General features: G+C 39.0%; 1 protein-coding gene across 2 annotated transcripts in view; it reads right to left on the reverse strand.

The window, feature by feature from the left end:
* Positions 1-25609, reverse strand: part of ACBD5 (acyl-CoA binding domain containing 5) — a 30600-nt gene extending 4991 nt beyond the window's left edge. The window contains exons 1-12 of one of the 2 annotated variants that reach the window (XM_027717318.2): positions 25383-25609; positions 24058-24178; positions 22508-22580; positions 18686-18797; positions 18525-18557; positions 8067-8204; positions 7110-7310; positions 6291-6397; positions 4004-4280; positions 2566-2765; positions 888-938; positions 493-602 (exon numbers count right to left, since the gene is read on the reverse strand). In XM_027717318.2, the coding sequence (XP_027573119.1) occupies positions 493-602; positions 888-938; positions 2566-2765; positions 4004-4280; positions 6291-6397; positions 7110-7310; positions 8067-8204; positions 18525-18557; positions 18686-18797; positions 22508-22580; positions 24058-24178; positions 25383-25458 (1499 nt within the window). In that variant the 5' untranslated portion in view covers positions 25459-25609. The remainder of the gene's footprint in view (positions 1-492; positions 603-887; positions 939-2565; positions 2766-4003; positions 4281-6290; positions 6398-7109; positions 7311-8066; positions 8205-18524; positions 18558-18685; positions 18798-22507; positions 22581-24057; positions 24179-25382) is intronic. The other variant, XM_027717320.2, reaches the window with a different exon arrangement.
* Positions 25610-26748: the final 1139 nt, after the last annotated feature.

Consider the following 26748-nt stretch of genomic DNA (forward strand, 5'->3'; position numbering starts at 1 on the left):
CGATCTTCTGATGCTTGGAGAGTTGAGAGAAAAGGCAAGATGAGAGTACAACTGTCCTTCAGCTGAAGGAAATCAAAGCAGATGATATAAAAATATCACAGTAAGGTACTGGTAGATGTTAAATAAGAAATAGGTGACAGGTGGCACTCCACAAAGGTTGTGATAGGCACAAGGGGACTGGAAAGTCTAGAAACAGTGAAAATGGCTCAAGAGGATATCAGGAGTAAGGGGATCAAAGAATGTCATGGAGATGTTTCCAAGCTATCCAGCCTCACCCACTCGTGTATGCTCGCTGAAATTATTTACCCTGCATCACATTTCACAGATTTAGCCTAAGTTGCCACATGTAAAGCCTACCACATATAAAGTCAAATTAACCAATACTTTCAAGGCAGAGAATTTTATGCCCTGTCTAAGTAACACAGTATACTATATGTTGGTTTAAAACAGGTGAAACACAGTATATGGGTCCTATTGAATGCACATCTTTACCTTCGCTTTCTTTGAAGATACACATGTACCAACCACTGGGCAATAAAGGGCCATACAATAGCAAAAGCTAAAATACCAGGAGAAATTTCAAAGGGCCACCATGATGGTTTCTAAGGAAAACAGAAAAAAATTCCAGTCAGCAATCTGTGTGCACGTATTGAATACCACCTGTATAATTCTAAATCACTTCAAATGCTACAGTACCAAAGTAGAAAATAATACCAGAAGAAAAGATTAATCTATCAAGTAATTTCTTCAGACAGATTATTTTTTATTTCCTAGTCAAGGAAGAGACAATACAAAAAGCACATACCAAGAGCTAGAGATAAAATATTCAGCTCATCTTTTTTCACAGTTCACAATGCTTTTTACAAATAGTAAAAACAGTATTTTACCTTGACAGAGGAGGCGGGCTGGTAATTTGACTGTGGTGTTGCAGATTTTGCCTTTAAATACAAACAAAGGCTGGTAAGTATAAAAAAGGAAACTTCAATTAAAATTTTTCTGCTTCACAAAACAAGAATATGAGGGTTTTCATCTTGTGAAGGCTTTGCAATCTGTATATATCACAGTTTAATGCACAGAACGACTCCTATGCAACACCCCTTTCACCACATACCTCTGATGTTTCCACTACTCTTTACAGCATTTTTATCACATCTCTTGTGTCTTAGAAAATGAGTCAGTGCACTTACTGGACCTCTTTACAGTTTGTGAAGGCCCCCTTGTTCAACCTGTCATTGCAACTTCCTCAAATCTGGTCCAGTCCCAGTTCTGACCCAGAGCAGAAATCCCACCAGCTTAATTTGCATGATGACATGTTTCAACACTACTCTATACTGAGGTCAAAGCACTGTTTTAGTCTGCCCTGAGCTACAGCTACAGCCATGTCTAACACCATAAAGGAAAGAGAATACTCTGTTCCATATCTTCCATACAATCCTGAAAATGAAAGTACCAGAAACTTTTCAAGACTATTCCCATACACTATTGTGGTGCTTCCACAAAAACAAAGCAGCTGGTTTTCTAGGTCTTTCTTAACTTATGTAAGTGTGAAACAGAAGCTGCTGTTTCTCCTTAGGTATGGGTAGCAAGCACAGCATGAACTGCTGGAGAACAATCTTTTACTATTTCTTCATATATTGCTCAGGCAAAACTGCTGGAGAACAATCTTTTACTATTTCTTCATATATTGCTCAGGCAAAAAAAAGAAAATCAATCTGTATTCAAAACATTAGATTCTGGAATAGCAGTGATGCAGCAAAATCATGGTTTTAATAAATCCTTTTCCCTAGCTGCCTTAGATTTGGAATATGTGCATCCCATAGGATACTGCTTGTACAGCTCTCTCATTCTCAGGTAGATCAGAATGTATCAGCAAGTCAAACAAAACCAAACATTTCCAGGTTTCTGAATCAACTATATTCACAACATGTTCTATTCTCCTGAAGACACAGTATTTCCATTGAAACAGAAGGAAAAAGAAACACTACATCAATAAATATCTACAATTACTTAAGACTTCCTTTGCCTGTCTTGTGTACATAATGTGAAATTCCAAGAAAGCTGGATTACTTCATGAGGAAAGACAGCTGTGAAGAATCAGTCTTGCTAACTGAAAAATGGAATCAGAAGTTCTGCCTGCAAACATTCACCAGTCTGAAAGATTAAGATAATTTCTCACTTCCTTTGAAAATGCTTTGAGATCTAGTGATGAAGAAATTCTCTGGGATCATGTATTACTAACATTAACTATGGAATCTCCATATATAGCGACTGTGTAATGTGTATCAATAACTATGGCTAGGATTAGTCTGATCAGAGATCAGTAAAATAATATATGGTTAATTTCTAAGTTGAAATACATGTTCTTGCTCACATGTAAGAGAGTCCTGAATTGTGTTCCTGAGAGTAGGTACCAATAGGAAATTTTAAGTTGGACTAAACTACAGAATGTAACTGACACGTCTTCACAGTTTAAGAAAATATCATCTGAAATTTCCATCTGAAAAAGCACACAAATGTCCAAGGACATTTCATAAAAAGTAATTGAATAACTACAAAGAACAGTACCTGTGATGCTGTAACTGCCTCCAGCATATGCAGCCTCTGGAGGACATTCTGCATGTCTTCTTGCAACCGCATCAGCACCACTGCAATCTGCTCATTGAGGCTTCCCCGGGGTCCCCTGTCGGATCCCCAGCGCTCGCCGTCCCCTCCACTACCCATCTGGCCACCCTGGGAACCGTCTCCTAAAGGCTGAAGTCTATGCCCTATTTTGAGGGAGAAAAAAACCAGAAACATAAAACACAGAATGGGCTACCAACTCTATTGAAAATGTTTAAACAGTTCACTTTCCTCCCTCAGTTTCCACCCAGGAGTGTGGTACTCCTCATCGGAGGTTGTATTCAGACAGTTCAGAAGCACTGGGAGGTCACTGAAATGTCATGAGATGTTTCCCTACAGCCTCAGTGTGACAGTATCATTCAAGTTCCTAGAACTGCAAAAATATTTAGGAAAAAACTATTAATTCACATCCAGACAAGTTCAGCAGTAAATTCTGCCCTAGTGAAAAGAAAGTAAGATCTGTCTTATTATCAAGCGTAGGTCTGTTCTAAATTTGGCAGTCTTCAGCTGGAAAACAAAGATCACTAGAATACAGTGACAAGGAAAGGTAATTATTTGAAACCTACAATACTCCCTTAAACTAGATACAACTACAACTAGCATATCATGTTTCTGCCTGCAAGTAACAAACTTCAGTAAAACAACAAAAGAGAGGAGATAGTTAAACTGTAGTATGTTCTTCATAACAGTTTTAAACATAAATGTTCTACTTGGATTTTCTTTTGAATTTTTGCATCTGATTACATATAGGTGCCATACAAAAGGCATGCTATATACAAATAAAATACTTTTTGCCTTTTTTTGTTTTGTACAAGAAAAAATAATTTTATCCTTGACTTTACAGATCATATCACTGGAATATGGTGCTGCTCCTAGGTGACGGTATTAGAAGTATTATGGAATTAAAAAGAGCAGAGGTCCAACATAAATTGAACATCTGGGCTATTGTGTGATTAAGAATCATTAAGTTTTAAGAATCATAATGGATAGTATCAGGATCACTCAAAGGTGTGGCTAACATTCCAATAATATACAAAACAATGTGTCACTCATACCTTTCCAAGCCATTCCATGGTTTCAAATAAGCCACCACAGAGGTATAAATGCATATGTATTTATCAATAAATATGTAACTTCTAAAAAAACTCTTCTTAGGCACAGGCTGGTTTTGATGATTACATTTCTAAAAACCCAGGTGCCACAACAGCAGCTGGAATATAAGGTTACCCACTGTAATTAGCATTTTGTTATCTATTGTTACTGTGAAGGACAGAAGCACTGTATAAATGACTCTCTTATTGGACAGTATTGGGAAGTTCTTGTCAGGCACCAGTAACTTATGGCAGTGAGGAGAGGGGGAATACAAACACAGTGTGCACAGTACCTCTCCCTCTTCTGACACTGTAGAAATCTGCTTTTTCTCCACCTTTTTTCTCCTTGTGAGGGCCCCCATTACCGGCTTTGCCATCTTCTCCTCCACATTTGACTTCACCTTGTTCTTCAGCTATTCCCTCTCCAGTATTTCCAGATTGGAGATTCCCGTAAGTCATGCAAGTGCGCCTTGGAAAATCCATATTTTCTAATAGAAGACTGTGATCTACATCCAAGAAATGGGATGAATGCTTTAAAGATCCTTTAGCTGATGTGATGATCTCCAAGGGCTACAAATTAACATTAGCAAGTAATTAAATTCTGTAAAATATGACAGTTTACCATCAAAAAGGAAGAAATATCATCTCTACTTTCACGTTAAGAAAATATTTTGCCCATAATTAAGACTTTTCTATTAAGGGGAACAGTTGTTTTCCCATAGAATGTACTAACTATTGTCTAAATGTCATTTTCAGATTGAAAGGGCCTTTGAAGCAAATACTCTCAGAACAGTGATACCACTGGAATTTCTTTAGATATTTCCGACATACAGTAATACTTAATAATCACTAAATCAGAACATTAAGATCTGAAAATGTTCAGTTTTTCCTTGTAAAATCTGCTTTGCTTCCTAGACAGTGAAACAGTCTCAACTCGAATTTGGGAGCCACACAGTCAAAAGTCACATGCCATTAGCAACCCTGAGTAGGCACTGTCTGCGCTCACGGCAAAGAGATCCCCTTGCTTATTATCAGCCTGTTCAGAACAGCTTGGCTGCACCTGCACCTCTCACCAAACAAAAGGAAGGCAGAGTGTTCTATCGACTTTCTCACTCAAAATCAGTGGTACCACAGGAAGACACTAAAAATGGATGACATAAGAGCTGTTCAGGCCACAATGACACATTCTGCAACAGCACAGCCTTACAGTGGCTCAAGCAACCCTTTGTTCAGGGCCAGGACAAGCACCTGCACAAGCAAATGTTGAAGCAGACTGGGGACCTCAGCTGAAAAATAACTTCATGGAAAACCCAAAATAACCAAAAGGAGGGACACAGAAATGGAAACTGCTGCCCAAATTTGTCACACAGCAGTTCAAAAACCTGGATCACCAGAACTGAAGAGCAGAGTGCTTGCTACATCTGTTCCAAGTAAAAGCTGTATTTAATTATTTAAGTGAACCTCTTCTAGTTTGAATTGACTGATCTATAATTCTACTTTATATTTATTTACATATACCTGAACATTTGTTATTTTGTGCAGAACTAGAACTTTTCTCATGCAGGTTGGGAAATTCTGACAAATTATCCACCCACTTCAATTAATGAATCTCAAACAAGCTTGAGCAATAAACAAGATGATTGGGAAATCACCTAGATAAGACAGCTTGCAGTACTTCTATCAAATTACCTTTCTCAACATTCTTCATTACCAGGTAAAATTTGTTAAAAAAAATGTTCTGCTTACTCAGGAAAGAGCTAGACAAGAGAATGATGAAATATTAGAGTGCCTACTGGCCTTTCTGATCCTGTGCATCATCCACAGATTCCTGTCCAGAATCAGGAAACAAGGTGTTTGAGTATGATTTATGAAGTCCACACTTAAACTGGAACTCTGAAGGAGGTCCAAGCCAGTAAGGCAGCTAAGACTGCAGTTTACACAATGAGCAGGAGCACAAATTCAGTCAAAACTATGGCAGCACAGTTGGTGCCCACCTTTTAGATGAAAGTCAGAGCTGTATATTACGACTGAAGAGAATACAAGAGAACACAGAAATCCTTGTTATCTCCCACTTCTTTAGACCTAGGCCACTTTTAGGCACTGGCCTACAGGCCACCTGTTAAGGCTTACTCTTTATTTATTCTAAGAAACAAACACAGGATTCATCAGGCCAGAAAAAGAGCAAGCAAAAAGTTCATTGTTACAAAGACACTTCCTGTTTCCTAGAAATAGCTGAATTCTGCTCCCTACATATGTTATGAGATCCTAAATTAATTTGTGGGCACAGATATTAGTTTCTTTGTACTGGTTTGTTTTGGGGTTTTTGATAATTGTTTCTTTGTACTGTTGTTTTTCATCCCTTCCCCTCAAATAAATTCTCTGAGGGCAAAAATTTCAAGGCTTTTAGATCAGCAGTAACCAAGTTGTAAAAGACTGACAATAAAAAGAACATAATCCGATATTTCAAACAGAAGGACAGCATTTACCTCTCCATGTCTATGTTCACCTGATAAAGAGGAGCCTATTTAAAAATAAGCATAGCAGTTCCAAAATACACCCAGGGACTACTAAATCCCATACCTCTTCTAGTCCAAGTTGCTCCATAGAGTCACAATAAACTTCACTGTCTGAATCACTGGTTAAGTGCTGAGTTGCTGAGATCTCTTCAGTATTGTCTTCACTTGCACCTGTAGGGAAAGGGGATAGCACACATTCTTTGTAAATGTGAGTCAGTTGAGACAACCCTGGCAAAGAGTAAAGCAATGAGTTAAAATGTGAGCTTCAATTCACAGCCCTTTTATCTATGATTGTCATCCTAAACTTAAATTCTGAATAAAGAGGTCATATTAATATAGGAATTATATTTATTTTCCCAGTTACTAGTGGGAAAACTATACCTCATACTGACATTTCTGTATTATAAATTTTAATTTTACCCTGTTCACTCTCCTTCCTTAGTTCAGTAAAAAGCAGTTTTGCCTGAAGTTATGTTAGTTTTAAAACTATATTTAGACCTCAGTTTCAACAAACTGGCATTTATAACATGTTCAGCCTCTGAGAACGATAAATATGATATTAGTGATTTTTATTTTACTACAGATTCACTCTCAAAGGCAAACAGTATTCACTTCGGTAGCATAATGATATACAAGAAAACAATTCTATTTCTATGGGTTTGGGCCCCTCTGTTTCTCAATTCATCTCTCTTTCTGTAGGAGATCCTAAGAGAAAGCATTTTAAACTGGAATTAATTCTTTTTTTTTTGAGTTTTCTGTCTTCAGGTTTCTGCAACTGAGACACCACTGCTAGTCTCTGAATCCCAGGACTGAGCTTTCAAGAAAAGAGTATTTTCCATTAAAAACATGTGCAAATGAAAACATGGTCTTGTAAGGACAATACCTTGGTGAGCACTGTTATTAGCTATTTCTAGGCTTGGCTCCTCTTTATTTGTTTCTTCCTCTGGGTTCAAGCCATTCAAGGCAGATTTGGTCTGGATGCCATTCTGCATATCTGTGATAAAGCTGTCCTTGTAACAGCCATTCCTAACAATACCTTCCAAATCCTTAGCAGCTGCTGATTCGGGTTTCGCATTCTTATAGTCTGTAAAAGAACAAGAGAACTTTGCAAAGAGAAAGCTATGCACCTAATAGCTCAAAATATATTTCTTCAAGTAGCTCACTTTCTAATGGACTGTATGTATAATGTATCTGCAGAACAAAACATGTAAATGCTCCTGGATTCACATTTGTGTGGATTGTTCTGTTCCTGTAAAAACCGTAAATATAAAATTTAGTTTGCATAAAGAGCAGATGATACTTAAAACATAAGTAAGCAAATCCAAAGCAGGTCTCTCTGCTAAACTAAATAATAATCCTAATGTCCTTGGAGGAAAAAATCTGTATAGAATTCTAAATATATAATTTGGTTTTCACTAGATGGTGTTTCCAGCATCAAACTTTTTATGGACCCTCTAAATGAGTCACATTGAGAGTTCTGTTTTATTTTCTCTGAAGAAAAAAAGAAGTCATTTTCAATGCTACACTTACAGGCCATGTAGCCATTCACAGCTCTTACAAAAAGCACTGGCAACAAAACCCAAAACAATAAAGGGTATAGATGTTTATCTAACCTACCGACAGAACTTGCCACACAAGTGAAAAACTGTACAGCATAGCTCACAAATCTGTACTAGTTTTAATTCTTATAACCTAGGCTGAGAGACAGACATTGTTCACACAGGCATCCATGTGTATTTGCACCTAATTCTCTTGAAAAACATTCATGGTTCTTTGGGATTTTTTGCCATTTAGGTGGTTAAGAATAACGTTGGCAGAGACAATGGTCCAGAAAACATACCCTTTCCATTTATCTGCAGTTCTTTTTCTTCCTCTTCACGAAGCCCCTCTTCTTCTGATTCCGCTCCACTGTCGCTACTTTCAGCTTTTCCATTTACAGCCTTTATATTTGAAGTGGAATTCATGACATTACTGAGGTCTAAGAAAAAAATCAAAGAAGAAAAAAAGATGTATTTTAAAAGAAACAAGCATGTAACCACTCCCCCCTCAAACTATCAGCCATAGTTCTACAAAACTACTTCCATATTAGAAGCTGTACCAAGTAACAGCAGCTCATTTCTGTAAACTCTTTCTTAAGTGATTTAGAGTTTCTCTTTTGTGGCCCATTACTGAGTGCCTGGCTGCTGGTGCAAAGATTCTCAGTGACTCTGAGAAAGCCCCCTGGGAACAGACAGGAGGCCACTTTCACTACCCAGTCTCAGACCAAGACTATTACTGTATTTAGGGTACAGCTGCAGTAACATTTTAGCTGGGACTGATGTGGCCATGTTATTTGAAACCCAGAAGTCAGTGTTTTAATAGAAGCTCCCTTCTGGGCTGAAATGCTTCAAAACTGTTCTCAATTCAAAGGCAAATTTCGAAACATTCTATTCAATTATGTGAACACAATTCTGAGTAAGGTAAAGATGGTGTTTCATGCATCTCTTGCTGTAATCTAGGCAGTCACAAAAAAGGGTAAGACTAAAGTTTATACAGATCTTTATCTAGCAAAGGGCATATGGAAATAAATTCTCTGATTGCAGTGCAAAAGTTGACAAAATTAATATATACACTGAGCATTTTTTTCATAAATATTTAAAAAAATAAATCTTGAAATAGACAAAGTAACTGCTAAATCCTAGCTTTCCACATTTTTGATCACTCCACAGATCACAAACAATTTATTCTGACTGTATGAGGAATTGCAAGGTAACAATTTTTTAAAAATATGGAGTATATAAAGGACAATTCTACCACCTCTGGTAAAACACATATGGTCAAACACATCCTGATGATCATTTAAACCCCCTATGTTAGGACAGAGTGATTAAGGTACAAAGAGGGGGCAGTTTCTGTAAGACACTCGCACAATTTACATGTTGACTCCAAGGCTGAAATCTGACTGTTTTAATTGTCACCACAAGCATTCCATTTGCATAATTTCTACATTCCCTTGTCAGAACCTTGAGAGATTAATTCTTACATTTAGGCTTAACATTAAACAGCAAAATGATATCCAATTATACTGGAGTTGCCAAACCAGCTTCACTACTTTATGTGCTGCATAGTAATTTAGAGCTAAGGGGTTTTTCTGCTTTAACCTCCCAGTGAAGAGCCTTCCCACATTCCTCTAGTTTCCAAGCTTATCCACAGCACTTCAAAAAAGTAAAAATGCAAAATAACTTACTGTACAGTAATAATGAATATGTTAAATATTATGTTCACCTTAGTTTTGTTGCAAGGTAAGGTTTCTGTGGACACCTTGCATCACTATTTTAGACTGATGTAATCCAACTCTTATCTGAAGATTAAAAACCCCCACTTCTTTATTATAAAAACAGAATTGGAAAAGCAACTGTCCATCTCAACTACAAGAATATAAGCTATCACCTGCTCATTTTCTCCTCACTGAAGAACACTTGCTTATTTGCAATGAAATGTTTCACAAAATTGAAATCCAAAATATTCCCAGTTTATTTCTCACAATCATGTTTCATTAATTGTGAATCCCAGTTGTTGAGATAGTTTTGTGAGAAGCAGCAACATGAGAAGGATAAGGCAGCAATTCTGTCCTCACAGCATGAGCATTAGGCACGGACACAGCTCCCTTGGCATGGGAGGGCACAAATCACCCTTCCCTTTGAACAACGAGGGGGTGGGGACACAATAATCTGTGTGTCCTACCCAGCCGTGGGAGTAAACAGGAAAGACAAGACTAGGAGGAACGCTGGACTGTGAAGAATGGCGAATTAAAACTGCAAAGCTCCTCACCCTACCTATAGGTACTGTAAAAAACCACAGATATACCATAAGCTTTTTTCTAAGATTTACTTCTTTTCTTTTTGAAGAGAATGTCTTTGAACATTCAAGCATGTTCTTTCTTCACTTACTTTCAGTAAGAATATTCATTTGAGGAAACTTCTGATACATCACACACATTTAAATAAAGAGGAGGAACTGAGAGAATGTATCAACAGATTTATATCACGCCACAGGACACCTGAATAACCGAAATCCATCAGGATCATATTTCTTCCACAGAGATATTCTTAGCAACAGTGTTCCTAAAGACCATAAAAAGACACCACTTTGATGCAGGCTCGGAAGAACACGTCATTGTACAGAGTTCTGGCTACTGGAAATGCCACACTTAACAGTATGCTTCTCCTCAGAACCCTTGCACTCCTATCCTTGTCACATCCATCCTCAATTGCTTTTACTACATTGTAAAACCACAGTTTGCTGCCATCCTCCTTGTTGCTTTGAGCATCTGCTAAGAAACCAGATACGATGACTAATCCCAGGGGTGACAGAGTTAAAGACTAAACAGAGCCAACTAGTAGTGACTTCTACTGGCCCTGTTGGTAGGTTAATGGCTGTTCCCTGGGCAATGTATCTTCTTAACTTGAATGACACAAGTTAAGCAACCTTTTAAAACCTTACTTGGTTTGTGCTAATCCCACTCAGCCAGCCCCTTTATTCCGTTTACTCACTTCATCTGCAGGCAAAATGTTAGTAGCTTTTTCTGTTGCCTTAGTTTAGATACTATAGAATTCCTCTTGGTTTAATACTTTCATCTCACTGCCTACATCAAACTGTGAGATTTGTGACAGTTTTCTAAATCAAAGCTGGACTGCTCTGTAGCCATAGAAGGAGTTCTCTTCTGTAAAAGCCTGGAGCATGGGGTTTGAGGTTTTTTAATCCTATATACTAAGAGCTGTATAACAGTAACAACATGAAAACAGAAGCAAGAAGGATTTAACAAAAGAAAATGGCAGGATGGAAAGGATATGAAGAACAGACATGCAGCTTCTCTACAAGCTTTCACTAGATGTTTATTTTCTTGTATCAGCTCTATTAAGAGATTTCCTATGAACCATTCTAAATATATTTCTTTAAAGGCAGCACTACAGTTCTTCTGAATAACCTGTATAATGAGGCCAAGTTTCTCAGAAATAAGTATATGATTTCTAATTCTCCACATATTCAAAGGCAATTTTTGTTACCTAGATGGGAGTTTGGGATCTGTGGATCAGCCCCAGCTTGAAGGTCATTTTATAGAGAAAACCTAGCCTAGCAGGTTTTTCTTAAATGCCTTGTATTTTTCTTTTCTGAACAGGCATATAATTTTTATACAAAATTAACATGCACTGCTGGAGCTGTACTGATGGTTACCCAGTACACCACAGTATCATCTTCACACAAGTTCTACAGCCTCTCACACGCTGTGAAAACACCAGTGACCAGGAGCCACACCAGTGACAGCAGATGAAAGACATGATAAAATGTTTAACTAGCTGTGTATGTCTTCAGTGTTTAATAAAAATTATGTGCTTTTGTAAAATATCACAACTTCACTATCTGCTCAATAGCAGCAAAGTCTTAGCACTAAGACTTTTTCCATGACCTATACTTACATCACCTTATACAGGGATCTCCCTGCACACCTGTGTTTGTCAAATTTTTAAGTCTCAAAGAGACCTATGTGCTGTACAAAACTGTTTTGATAATCAGGTAACTGTAATTCTTTTCCTGCCATCACCACCTGGGGTTTCATGCCTGTTACCAACCCAAGTAGGCTCCCTGCTTCAATTCCAGGTTTGCACAACAGTGTTCTGCCCTTTCCAATACACTTGGTTACACAAATCTCCACCTCCTTTTTGAAACTGATGTATCAAAGCAGTGCAAGGAGTGATTGCAGTGAGAGAGGAGGGGCACATGGAAGCATCTGGGAGCAATAAGCTCTTCAGCCAGAACAAGGGTTTCTATACTCTCATTTCCTTCCATCCTTTTTAATATAGGACACTACAAAGAAAATTTCCAGGGGCCGAGCCTGCTCTGTAACATCTGTTCTACAGTACTCAAACAAGCTGCCATCACAAATAAAAAGAGATTTTAGAAGGGTCTGTCAGAAATACAGACAGAAAAATACTGAATTCCTTTAACTACTACAGTTTTATCTCTTTTAATTGCATTAAGTGCAAGTTCTCTGAAAAAATGTACTGCCTAAGCACACAGATCATGGCAGCCAGCTCTTCCTAAGAAAAAGAAGCCTATCCTTCTTTTTATTTTTTTTTAATATACTCCAAAAGACTACAGCCTTGTTTTGTCAGCACTCCTCTCTCTGCTTATGTACTTTTCAAGCTGTTACTCTCGAAGAAATGCCAGTATATTTAATAATACAATTTAATCAACAACACTCATGTCTTTATTTACCATTAATAAACACAAAAACAACAGTTTGTGGGTAAGAACAAACACAGACAACAGCAACTTCTGAGAGACATTTATATGAACTTGCAATTACAGTATTTAGGATTACTGACTAGTCATCCTAGACCTTGATACTTTTCAGTATCTAAGGAGTTTCTCATCTCCATCCATATCACCAGTACCTTTTCCCTTGAATTTTCAGAATACATTCCATATAAATAAAGTTACCAAGTTTGGGGGTTGACTTGGATACATTTCCTTCCTCCCTGACGATCCTGAGCCTTCTGCCAGTAGAGACAACCTGCCTGGGATTTCCTGACAGAGAAGCCCAGGGAGAAGAGCAGCTGCTCCACAGGCATTCCCAGCACCAGCAGTAGTTCCACGAAGGCTGTCCAGAGTACAGGGCCACCAAGCACACACAGCTCGGTTACATGGTGCATGTGCAGCAAGATCAATGGACCCAGGCTTTGCCAGCTTAGTGTCAACACCTTAGTCAGCATGTGGGAATGGCCATGAAAAACAGCTGCTTCTTAGATATTTATTGTAACTCGCAAGAATAGTAAGATGATTCCAGGATCCAGGATGTCCCCAAGTCTGGTACTACTTCCCTCTGGGAGAACAAGCAGAACTCGCTAAGCTCTCTTCTGTGTGGAAGAGATACAGTCATCATTTGGACCTTTCACTGTGCATGGCAAGTAGAGAGGAGCATTATTAGATTCTTCAGTTTTGTCCCAGAAAATAAAAATCATGAGCACAGTGAACTCGGAACCCCGTAAAGAAAACTGAATTATGCTTGAAAACAACACAAAGCCACATTGATGAGTTACATATTGTAGCCTGAATCAAAAATTGTTTTGCTCTATACAAAAAAAGAAACCCAAACAAAAAGGAAATAAGATTATATTCTCCTGCCATCCGCTTCAAGCCTAGCGGCTGAACAGCTTTTACAAAGCCCATATCAAACCCAGCCTCACAGACAACAAAAATGGCTTTTCCATACATCTTAGAGGCTACGATTAATTATTTTTGCTAAACAAAGTTACACATGAAACACCAGCCTGTTTCCACTGGGAACTTTTCTGACAGCAATCAAGATACAACTACCCACATCTGTTCTTGCCCCACCTCCCATACCTGAAGCTAGTGCTTCTTTGTAGCTTCTCTTTGTGGAATAGAGCTATGAGAAATCTGCATTTCAGTTCTCTCATCACAAGAGCTTAACTATGAGACAGCTAAAATAGGCACCAGCATTTTATAGCAAGTGGGTACACATCTTCTAGATTCTCAAAACCTGAAGAGCTTTTGACACTTGTTTTCCGTTTTGCAGTGAAATCTTGTCTGGCTGGAAGGAAAAAATCCAAGTTCAACAACCAATTACGCACCAAAACTGTTACTGCTGACTCAACTCAGCATGAAATGCAATACAGACAGGCTTTTCTTTTCATGAAAGAAATCTTCTCGTAGCTCCCTCCACTTTGAAAGAAACAATTTTTAGACTTACATTTTCACATTTGGATATTCTGCTGCTCACCCTGTGGCGACAGATCACTGCATGAGAGAGGAGCTGTTGATATCCCCGGCTTAGAGCTATACTGATGCTCTGCCCTAATTTCGAACACAGTTAGACAGCACTGACATAAAGCCATCAGCTTGAAGTTGAGTCACAAAGTGGGCTCAGATTTGGTATGTAAAGCCTGAATCAGACATATATTGCAACAGGACAAGCCACAGCTTGTTGAAACACTGATCCACATCTCATTGATACTCTCCACTGACTGGCACTTGCTGGCCCAGCCCTTAAATCTTATATAACAATCCCATCCTGCAGCAAACACTGAAGAGAATGTTTTAGATGCTTTTGAAGGTTACACTACTGAGATAGTATACTAATATTTTTGTTAATACGTTTCACTCTAGCCTTCCTGAATATAATCTGTAACCTTGATTATGCCTACTAGCTTACCACTGGAAACTAGAAGAGGAGAAAAAGTTGAAAGGATGGAATTCTAAACACCTCACGTACCCATCAGCCCTCCTGCCCCCATACTTACCCTGCCTTAATGCACCTCCTGGCTGTAGTGCAGCCACTAACATAACTTACTAAAGCACAGCAGTTTAAGAGCAACGGGAATTTTAGCTCTTTTTCCCCTTTTTACAAAGGACTAAGATTCACAGCCACTGAGTTCCTTAAAAATCCTACTGAAGAAAGGCAGAAGGAGAGGGAAAGAAGTCTGTTCAGCAAGTATCTTTGAAGACAAACGGCCAAAAAAAAGTGAATTTATGAAGCAAAAGGAGGGTGTTTCACGGTAAAGGCTCACACACAAGCAGGAAGAGCATGCCACTAAATGCTCCATTAGAAAGTAAAGATGCTGAAAATAACCTGAGGTGGTCCTTGAGAAAACAAAACTATTTGAAAAGATAAACTAGTCATATGCAATCTAAAGAAACACAGTTGGAAAATATACTGAATTTAAGAGTAAGAAAAGTATTTCTACCTGGAAAGTAATAATTAAGCTTTTAAAGCTGAACTATGTCCTGTACTAACTACTGCCTTTGAAATACAAATGTTTACATGTATTTGCTTGTTCTAAAAGCACACAGACCTCAGTGAGTATTGTCTTTTAAACCTTGCTCCCATATCCAATGCAGGAAGACACCAACCAAATTGTTAAACAGCTGTAACTGCCTGTAAGCCAGGTCAGCTTCTGCCACTCCCACAAGCTGCTCCTGAAGCAGTGCCCTGTGTGGGCTCCTACCATGAGCAGTCTATACTGCAATCAGCACTGCCCAAAACCAGCATAAGCAGCAATACAAGGCACCTTGCTTCAACAGGCCTTCATCTGGTGCAACTGCAACACAGCTGGGAGCAAAGCTTTCAGAAGAAAAACACTCATTAGGATGACAAAATTTAGGATTATTATAATGCTGAAACTTTCCACAGCCTCTGCAGTGCGTAACTTGTCATTACTTGAGGGAACATTTAGTCTTCACAGAGGCTTACTAACATTGCTACTGCTCAGCACACAGGCAAAGGGTCATCTTTATTAAGCAGGATTTTAAAACAGATTAAATGCCCTGTCACAAAGCAGAAAGAGTACACAGAAAAATTCTACTGAAAACCTTGTGAACAATTTCCAGATATTCTGCTTAGTTGTTCATACACCTTAACTCAGTGTAGGCCTGCCAGGTACAGATTTCCACTTCGGATTTACTCACATCCAGAAAAAAGAAAACATCCACAAACATTTTCAGGGAAACATTCTGAAGGGTGAGTTGGCTCTGAAACTCTCGACATTTTCACCCACTATCAGGCCACTGGGGCAACAATTCTAGCCCACCTTTGATTTCCTCAGGTATAGCACAATAAGAAAGCTTAAATGCCCATTCTGAAGATTTCAAATTTACTGAGCAATGGTATTTTAAAGCTTCTTTGCCTTTTTAGCATTGGCTTGGACATCAGATTTCTTGTGCATTTGTTAGCAAGTGCAAAAAGTTGTAAGGTTGCTCTTCCAAAGCACCCATCCGCCTTACATGACAGTCCCTCTATTCTTCCAGCAGCTGCAATCAAAAGGGTCCCTCTGTAATACTGCAAGAGTTACCTCTTCTTTTCTGCAGTGCTGTGACAGCTAGGGGCCCATTTCTTTGATGTCCAGTATTTCATGTATCTGAAAATAATTTACCAATAATTTTCTCTTTACAGAAGTACTTCATGCCTGTCAGAAAGAGACTACTGACACAACTTTACAGAGAACTCAAGCTTCTCACACAGCTGCAGGAAGACATTTCCAAACACCACCCAAGTCACATGCTCTCGAAATAACCCTCAGATTTGTTCAGCCTATTGGAGGGAATTCTCTATTTTCCGTTCTTTACCAACTCATTCAAGTCTGGATCTAGTAAATTTGTCCTTGTTTTCTAGCTGATGTTACAAGTCGCTTTAATTCTGGCACATCAGGCTTTAGTGATCTTTAATAAAGAGGCATGAGCTCTATTGATTCAGGAAGACAGCATTTCAATGGTTTCTATTTAACATTTTCAATGAAACCACAAGGAGTAGAAATTCAACTTTAAAAGGCTACACTTCTCTGTTGAGGCCACTCTGCTAGAGATGATACACATCCATAGCAGATATACACTGAACTTCAAGACAATCTCTTTCACTAATTCAAGAAACTGTTGATTTTGAAGCAGTGGCATGCAATTCTTAAACAATGAGATAATGATCTGCATACAGATTAAAGTTTGATGGAAGAATGGAAAGCAAACTCAAAACAGAATGGACCAGAAGATAGGGCTGCAATATGAAGCAAGATAGTGAAGAGTCCCAGTTTCCAGACCATACTAATTGGCTGCCTGTGAAAAAACGCCTTCCACAACAGAACTTACAGAGCACAGGGGCGTGGGAGTAGGGGAAGAAACAGGACTAAAGGAACTCACACAATCAAAACATAACCATGTGTCAATTTTTATCAGTACTGTCACCAGTGTCTACACCATCTCAAATAAAAACTTGGGTACATTGGTTCTATCTTTAGGGTCTATCTGGAAGACTGAAGGTACTCATGCTTCCATACTTCTGTGAAATATTTTTATATCTGTACTGTAAAAAATAATAATTATTTCCAGCGTCACTTTTAATCAGGGAAGTTGCAGGAGCACCAAAGAAATGCAATGGTGCAGTTATAACATACAAAGGACTCTGTGAAAATTCTCTCAATTCATCGTGGCATCATCAGATGTTGTTGATTATACCGTTTAAAGCTGCAACGTATCACCAGACTTATTGCAACAATGACTGAACAAGGAAGAGCTGAAATTTGCTATTCTGTTTAACTTACACTGCCTTATATTTAAGCTTCTTTTTTAAAAGACAATCATGCTAGATTTGTTATGGAAATGGGTACAGTTTAACTTCCATGATTCTCTATGTGCCTAGACAAGCCACTTTTTTTAAGATGTGACTTCTGGCACTGTGCCATAGACACCAAGTCTAAGTAAATCCTTATTTACACAGATCACTGACCTGAATCTACTGATACTCTTACGATCTGCCCATCAATCCAGCTGTCAGGTAAACTTATTACATCCCACACATAAACAATTTTAAATTGAGGAAAAAGTTACACCACTTTCAAAATGGCCATTTAAAAACTTCTACCATTACCTTTCCCCCAAAACAATGAAAAACTATTTCTGCTTCTCTGAGACTTGATACCAAAACTATGTTCCTTCAAGGTAGGAGGAAAAAAGCTATATACAAAAGGCAACTTAACTAGTTGACTCCTACTTCTTAAACACATTAAAATAATTTATTTGTGCAATGGTTTGTTTTTTATAAACTGTTTCAAGTTTCACTGTGTTGCAATTCAGTTTTCAAATGTAATTTTAAGCCAGATTTAAACAACTGTAAGCCTTATATGACAACCTTATGAACACATTACCTGTAACATAATAATTATTATAATCAAAACATTCTCACAATGGTATTGCTAAATAAAAATCATCACATTGATTTGTATGCAGTTATGACACCACTAGGTTTGCCACTTGTCAGAATTTAAAATGTTTAAATATTCCCTTCATGAACTTAAGCCTCAGAAAATTTGTATATATTTGAAAAGTCATGATTAAAAAAGCATGGGTTTTGATTGTGGATTTCTTTAAATTTTAAATCAGATGACAAAACTTTATTACCAGAACCACATTTAGTTTGATAATCCATAGCAACATCAGAATGTAGCAGGACACATTATTTGTTTCTTTTATTAATGGAAAGGCAGAAACCAAATTTGGTCGTGTGGTGGGGGGAGTTATTTTGTTTTAAATATTCTCCTTTTTTCAGGAAGAGGCTTCCTTCAGCAGCTCAAGAAGCCTGTAGACAAGGACTAAACATGCAGCTTCCTGGGTCTAATCACCTCAAAAGTAAAATAAAACAAAGCCCAGCCTAATGAGATGGCAAGCCCAGAAGTCACAAGTGTTAGCAGGGAGTTACTACAGCACCAAAACAATGGAAATGATGGATTTACACATAATTTATTATTCCTACCTTCCAAATACTTAGAGACTTTCTCCATTTGAACTGCCATATGGTAAAGCAAATGAACAGAAAGATGCAACATTTAGCTTTAAAATCATTTACAGAAAACAAGCCCCCCAAAACACTGAGTTATGATTATTAGTAGTACAAAGGAAGTTATTTGTCCGAACCTGAGGTTAGGTCAGATCCTCTGTTCTTTTTATCTTCTACTATTTCATAGAATGGGCCTATTACTTGAAGTAATTCTTCAACTTTTTCCGTCATTGGCATACTCTCAAGAATCTGCACAAATCCAAAATATGAAGCATCTTATGAAAAAGCATTTCAATGACTCATTGATTTCAACTGATTCTAGAAACTGCTGGTCACTGTAAAGCTCAGCAACGTTTCACTAAGTCATTAAACATGTTATTCTGATTTTTTTACCTTTTTTTTTAATTAGAGGAAAACAACATAAAAGTAAATTACTAGACAAGAATCTTCTAGTTGTATTAACTTCTTTTAGGTGAAGAAGAGATGACAGAGCAAATGCAATTGCCAACACTAAAAGACAGCCTTGGCACAGTATTTATTAGTAGACTTGGGAATCCATTACTTCAGCAATTTCAAACTAAACCATCTCAAAGTTCAACAGGCTGCTGTTATCTGATATAATTATTTTATAAACAAGTCTTTCCACAGAGGAAATAAAACTTAAAGATTTGTTTTGTCTTAGAGCATTCTTCATATTGTCAAACCCTGACATCTTCAGTGGAATGCAAGGAGCAGATCAAAAGTACGCTACTGGGTCCACCTAAACCCAAACACAATACAGCAAAACTGGGACAGGACAAAGAAACACTTAGAGGAAGAACAAACTAAAACCAAGTTCTGCTCTTGAAGTAATTTGGAGCATTTCTTCATTCTAAGTTAATAAAAAATAATACCTTTGATCATCTGATAGGAATGTAAAATCTTAAATCTAAAATAGATTAAACAGAAGAGATTCAATAATTGAATACTATTTTAAAAGTACACAATATTTTTGTCTAGTTTAAGTCCTTTCAACCAAGCTTTTTGCCAATAGCTTTGTTCATCTTTTACCCTCTACTTTTTTAGTTATATTTTAAAAGCTTCAATAGCTATAGGAAAAAAACTCATGTTGAAGCAAACTAACAGCTACGGGGCACCTCCTCCTCCAGAGGAGCACCAAGAAAGCAACAGATGAAGGTACAAGTTGCCACAGAACATGCTGCTCGAAAGCACCAAGCACACCACTAAGCAGCAGGAGCAAAAGCTACGGCATTATTCCACAAAGCAGGAGCACCAGGCAGGCAATCATGTAACAAGTCATCACTTGCAAACCAATCAAGAATACCAAGAGACAACAGTCCTACCAAACTGCTGTTTCATTGCCACTTCTCTGATCTATTCAGTGTATATAATTCATTTCGTGTTTGTTAGAGAGAAATACTCCAATACAGAGCTGGATATGAAGCAGAGATTGAACAGTTTTGTGATTACTTTTTTTTTACTTCAATAACATTGAGAGAAACCAGAAGCCTATTCTAGAATAAAAGACTTGTGTTTGTTATGTGTTTACTTCTAGAGCCAGCTCTCTAAACTCTTTCACACGTGCATTTCTACAATGTCTGCACATAACTGCTCTCCATCTATTCTAAACAGACCTCAATATCCTCTGTGCTACTTGGAGCAGTTCTTAGAATCTTTTCTAACTGATAGCTTTTATGTGAGTATGAAAAGAGCAAGTACTTTCACAAACAAAACCAAATGCTTGCTTATATAGCCACTAGGCATAATAAGCAATCTCAAAATTTGAAAGCACAAAATAAGTTTTTATGTATCCTGAATTACTGTTTTCTTTCTATATCAGACAACTCATATATAAAGACTCAAGTTTTAAATTAGAAGCACCATATAGTTAATAATTCTTCATGCTAGGATATCACTTATTTCTAATATATAACAAAACAATATATCTGAAGTGTAAATAAGTTAGTTTCAGCAGTACTGCAATATAAAATTTCAGAAATGCTACTTGAAACATAAATTAACCTTGAATCTGAGCTCAGGTGCATTTTGTTTGCTTTAGATAGAAATAAGACATTTGGCCATCTCTCACCAGCACTGCAAAACCTCACCCAGACACATTCCTGAACATCTGCAATTTTCAAGGCTACCACATTAAGTGAGGGGGGGGGAAAAACAACAAACAAGTTTAGAATAAAAGCCTCTTGTGACAGGGTCATCTGATGTATGTATAGCCCAAACACAGTGCTCTAATGCTAGGGACGTGCCCTGGGGGCTGGGGGGAATATGGCAATCTTATACACCCTTAAACACAGTCCTGTGACACCAGTGTACAAGTGGTTTTTTGCCCCCCTTACACATGGATACCTATGCTGCAACAGCAGAGCGCCCACAGTAAGACTACAAGGATTAGTGCAGTATGTGCTGATAGAACAACCCAGTGGATCCATTTGAAATGCACTTCCACCAACATTTCAAGTAGAATCAATTGGGTTGGAAAAGCTGAAGCTAGTATTTCAAATGTGAGAGCTGAAACAGCATCAAAGCAGGGTAAACAGATTCCCCAGTTTCAAAGCTGAGCAAGGCAAGAAGTCATTTGCTCTCCAATCCCTACAGGTAAATCATAGAGGCAGAATATTTGTGCTTCATTAGGGCCAAGTAAGCAGATCTCCTCAGAGGAGGCTCACTAGAGGTTTTTTTTAGAACAAACATTGCAGTTTCACTTAGTTTTAGAGTCCTGACCAAAGCAGTTACTACGCTGAAAAAAAAAAAAAAGGTAGTCTACTGAAGTATTACCACATTTTGAATCCAAGATCTGATATGAAGCACTAAACCTTGTGGCACACATTCAAAAAGTATTATTAAAATTTAGTAAGATCTTTTATCAAACAAACAGCATTTGGCCTTCTGTGTTTTCTGGAGTTGCTTATTTTTCATTTTAAAGCAGATACAGTAATACCAGCAGGAACTAAATTACCAAAATTACGGACAGGAAAAAGATGGGTAAATCAGACTCCAGCTCCTTGCCTAATAAAGGTTTTTGTTGTATCAACCATTAAACAGGTTAAGAGTTCGAGGCAGACATAGTGGCATTGGAAAAAAGCAACTGTATTCAGAGCAGAACTTTGAATTTCCCCCCTTGATGCTCATGTCATTATAATAACAGATTACAATTACACTTTTATCCAGATTGACACCAAATAATCTTTAAGTGGGAAAAGCCACCTAGAAAAGCTTCAGTGAATAGACTGCAGTGAAAACGGTTAGTTAATAAGACAAGAAACTTAAACTCTGTTTACTTCAGTTAATGCTGCAATTCCTGCTTAATATAGTAACTATGACTGTTTACAGGTTACACCTCTATTCCAAAACAGAGCACATTACTCAATGTCGACTGTTTGACTGCAACTACAATATACAGGGAATATTTTCATGACAAGTACAGAAAATTCAGGTTCATGAATTCTTTCTGAAAAATCAAAGATAATTAAGTTTATATATTTGATTATAATCATGCCTCCAGTAATGATAGTGAGACTTTTGCTCCTGAAGACCTTCTGGAGAGTTGTTTTAATCTCTTTTTCAGGATAAGGATCTCCCAACTCTAAGAACTGAGGCAGTTTGCAGTACAGCTTTTCTTCTGCTGTACTTTAGGTTTCACTGTTTTCCCCGCTGCCTCCTTTACCATAATTTCAATAATTCACTTTCTTCACATCTGTCATTTAAGTTCCATATAAGCTAGAGCTCTCCTGTTTCTCTGAAAACAACACAAATTGTGTAGTTTTAGAATGAACTACATAATTTTCTTCTCCCTATGGGCCAAACAGCACTGTACTGAAAGGAACAGTTCACACAGGCTCATTTGAAGCTTTGACAACAGTAGTCAGCAAGAACCACTTCACATTCCTTAATTTATTTCTGGAACATTTTAGGAGATCCCTTCTACTCATCAGTAAAGTTACCTTTTTCATTTCTTCAACATAGGCTATCATGGCTTCTTCTTTGGACATGTTTCCCAAGGCACTCCAAGCATCCCTAGGAAAGAAAGTCACATACAGCTTCAGTATCTTCAGGATGTACTGGATTTTTTTCAACCTGGCCTTAAATAGGTCAGTTATGTAATGCCCAAAGTTTCTCTGATACAAATAAAATGCAAGAACAATTCAGAATTTTTTTTAAAGTACAAATATATAAGTTGCTAGGATAGTCACACAGTGGCACATCAATAAAGAAACAAACTGAACAGATTGGGGACCAAAGAGTTCCTCACTGACTAGCTATGATCTTGTACACAGAAAGTTATCAAGCCCAGATATGAGACACACACATTTCCCTTTTGACTGAGTCTAAGACTCTCTGCTGTATAAAAATAACAGGCACAGACACTTCAGCCAGCATTTATAAACAGCTGTTACCAAGTTAGAACAGGCTACAGGGAAAAATCTTTCCTTTCTGAGTTTAGCAATTAGGGAAAGACACATCAGCCTAGGAGGCAAATAGTGTAACTATCACCTTCAGTTACCACAGCAGCTACTTACGACCTAAATAAAATCTTCCCCTCTCCAACTCTGCAAGACAGAAAACTGCAACCAAATTTATCAGTATTGCACAAGGAATCTGTCAGAACACAGACTGCAATAAAACATTTCCTCAGTCTTGCATGTGATTTGACATCCCAGAGTAGTTGTCCCACTTACAGAAAAACACCAAGGTTGGTGGCTTACATTCCAGCTGCAACCAGCCAGGTGGGTGGAAGCTTACTACCCTAGTCCTCTGCAAAGATATCCCTGCACCCTAACTTGGGGAGCCCGAGGAGGAAGGAAGGAACAAAAAAAAAAAAAAGGTCAGAGGAATCATTTCACAGATCCCAAGTCCACCATGACCATAAAGACAGCAATAAGACTTGTTCTTCAGGACAAATCATCATTAAAATATAATAAACAAAACATTCACACTGGCTTTTCAAAAGAGAACTTAGCAATTTGGTGAATCAGAAGTCTTCCCAGGACAAGGAGAATACAGATAGTGGGAAGCCCTGCCACTGAGCGGACAAACCAGAAAGACACATAAATGTAACCTCTCCCCAAGAGCTTGAAGCTGTATCAGTGGCTACCAATGAGCACTTATTTACTTCAGGCTCACATCATACATGAAAACTCGAGAAGGAATAACTCCAGACACTCATCCACATCACTCATTCTGCAGAGCACCTACAATTTCATTTTACACCATGAGATAAACGCTGCTGAGATACCATGATGGTGGTTGCCCGAGAAAAACCTGTCCATCTGCAGAATCCAAGCGACTGTTTCCACCTGCAACTCTGAGAAGTTATAAATTATCTGAGCTAGAAAGTTGGAATACAACAGAAAACTAATTCAAGCATCACATGTTGTAAATGTTCTTTCTTTTAAGAAAGAAACTAACTAAACTCTTCCTTCAGGTGCCACTCATCTAAACACCTCCACTCCATGCATTAAAAAACCCAAAACAACAACTCATGAAAAGTTACCATTTATATCTACCAATGGGATCCCAAAATCCAGGTCGTGGAATGTTACAGGGTCCTTGGGTTGCTTGCTTATAAAAGCTATAGAACTTGAGCATCATTTCATTCGTTGGCTGGAATGAACCTAGTGAAAGCATTTTAAAACACAATTAAATTGCCATCAAGAATATTAACAAGTATTTTACAAGCTTAGTATTTCTGTGAGGAAACAGCCTGCAGTTTGTTACAGCCTGATTCACAGCAGTACAATTTAAGTCAACACAGAACATCTTCACCTCATCTACCATGAACCAGCACCACTGAAAATATTTACTTCACAAAGAGGGATTTTCAGACTGAGTTTAAGGGACTATAACCTTTACTACTCCTAAGGTCAGTCTCCACGACTAGAATAAAAAAATTAGATAATAAGTAACTTAAAGTAGTGTCCTTTCACTCAGTTTAAAAGGATAGTTTGCCGTTAAACTTATTGAGAAACTCCAGAACTTAAAATAAAAAATAGTAAAAAAAAATAACCAAACCAAACACAATGAACCCAAAACACACCCTTCCATAGCGTTTTTGTTTACTTTGGATATTTGACAGCACTTTCAGTAACAGTTTCACCATACCTCCTGACTTTGTTTTCTTTTCTTCCTCTGCGAGCACACTTTTTTAGAGGTAGAAAATGTAAATATAAAACTCTAACAGCTGGCAGGGAAAATTCTTAACCAATCCATCAAATACTTTGAGGTTCTATTCTAATCACTAGGAGAAGTTTACAGTGGCCTTTATCTTAGTACCTAAAAAAAAATCCAGTTTTACTTACACCATAATGATGTATGCAATAACCAACTTTTTTTTTTTTAATTATTATCACTACTCATAAGAAAGATATGTTATGGGTTGAGGGGGGTTGGTGTTGGTTTTGTTTGTTTGTTTGGGGCTTGTGTTTTTGTTTGTTTGTTGTTTTTTTGGGTTTTTTTTTTGCTTTTCCGTTCTGTTTACTCTCTCAGCAGAGGGAACTCACGGTAACAGCTTCGTCAAACCAACTTCAGGATGTCAGGAGGGCTGAAATCGCGGAGAGCTGACAGACATCGTCGTCCATGCACCCAGCTGAGGAGCTCGGAAGCCCGAGCCGGCGTGTCCCCGGCAGAGGCGGAGCACGGCACCAACGCCGAGGTTTCCAGCGGTTCTCCAGTCGCCGGCTCTGGCACCGCGCAGCCCGGCGCCCCGCAGGCCGCGGGCACAGCAGGGCCTCGCTCGCCGCCCCCCGGGCCCTGCCCGATCCCGGTGCCCGCCCGGCCCCGATGGCGCCGCTGTCGCCGGGCCCCCCCCGCCGCACTCACCATTTTTGGGCAGGCTCTGGATCACCTTCACGGCCGCCTCGAACCTGGTGGCGTGCACGGAGCTGGTCTCCGCCATGGCCCCGGCCCCCCCGCCGCCTCCTGCTCGGCTGCCGGGCCGCGTCCAGCGGGGCGGGCTCAGCTCAGCTCCTTCGCCGCAGCCGCCTGCACGGCAGCGGTGCCGGGAGCCGCCAGGTCGTAGCCACCCGGCCCCGGCTCCGATCCCCGCCCCCTCCCCTCCGGCGGGGCCGGCACAGCCCGCCCAGCACCTCGGACCGGCCTCACCTCGCCCCGCACCCCCGTCCGGCCCCGCACACAACCCGCCCTGCGCCCGCCCCGACCTCAGGCGCCCATGTTATGTCTCCCACAGCGGCTCCCTGCCCTGCCCTCTTCCCGCACCGCCCCGGGGCCGCGGGGGTACGCCGGGAAACGTAGTTTCTTTGTCTCTACCTCTTCTTCCTCTTCCTCCCCGTTCTCCCTTGTGCTTCTGTAGCCACAAGACATGAGAATTTCAATTCATGCCATATCCCAGCCGCTTTACGGACCTCAGTTATCCTCAGGAGATCCACTGCCCACCACCCTGTCAGTTTGCTATGCTGCTGCCTCCCCTCTTCACAGCCATCCTCATACCCACACCTATTCACACAATTCACCTAAATTACTGCTATTTTTTAAATCGTTTTAATGACTCCCATTTAAATTAAAATTTTAGGCATGAGAGCTTAGAAGCCTAGAACCCAGGGAGCACCTATTTCCATGGTATCCAGAGAAGGGGGTGAATACCAGCTCAGTACCACCAGCTAGCTCGGCAGCTAAATAAATGAATGGCCTTATTCAAAAGTGCTGCCCATCCAGCACTCTGCAAAGTCAAACAAAAGTATGCTAAACCAACTGCTTTTGTAGCAAGTGGAATAATTTACCCAGTGATCAACAGGATGAATTAATAGCCCCACTGAATGGAATCGAGTACAAAATCTTGGCATTCAAGTCAGTTCATTTATCTAGTACACAATATATATTTTAAATTCCTCTGCAGGCATTTGTGCGCTCACAGGGTATGCCCTCTGGTGGGACAGAAAAGCTCCAGAGAGAGGGAATTAGAGCAGATCAGCCCTGGCTCTGCTGAGCTAGTACATTCCATAAGGTCAGCAGCCAGCTGGCCTGGGGAGAGCTTTGCTGGAGAGAAGCTGACGCTTCCATAGGTGTTCAAGTAGGATTCCCCACACTGGGCAAATGATGAACCCACGTTATGAGCACAGCTCAATTCATGAATGTTACAGAATCATTTATCTGCATTTTTTGATTCAAGTGCTAGATTTCTAAAGTTCTTGTGAGCTTCATACTAAGATCTATCACTTTTTTATCCATG

The sequence above is a fragment of the Pipra filicauda genome, unplaced genomic scaffold (assembly GCF_003945595.2).
Source record: "Pipra filicauda isolate LSUMZ 115617 unplaced genomic scaffold, ASM394559v2 scaffold1_size10287979_pilon, whole genome shotgun sequence".
Classification (NCBI taxonomy): domain Eukaryota; kingdom Metazoa; phylum Chordata; class Aves; order Passeriformes; family Pipridae; genus Pipra; species Pipra filicauda.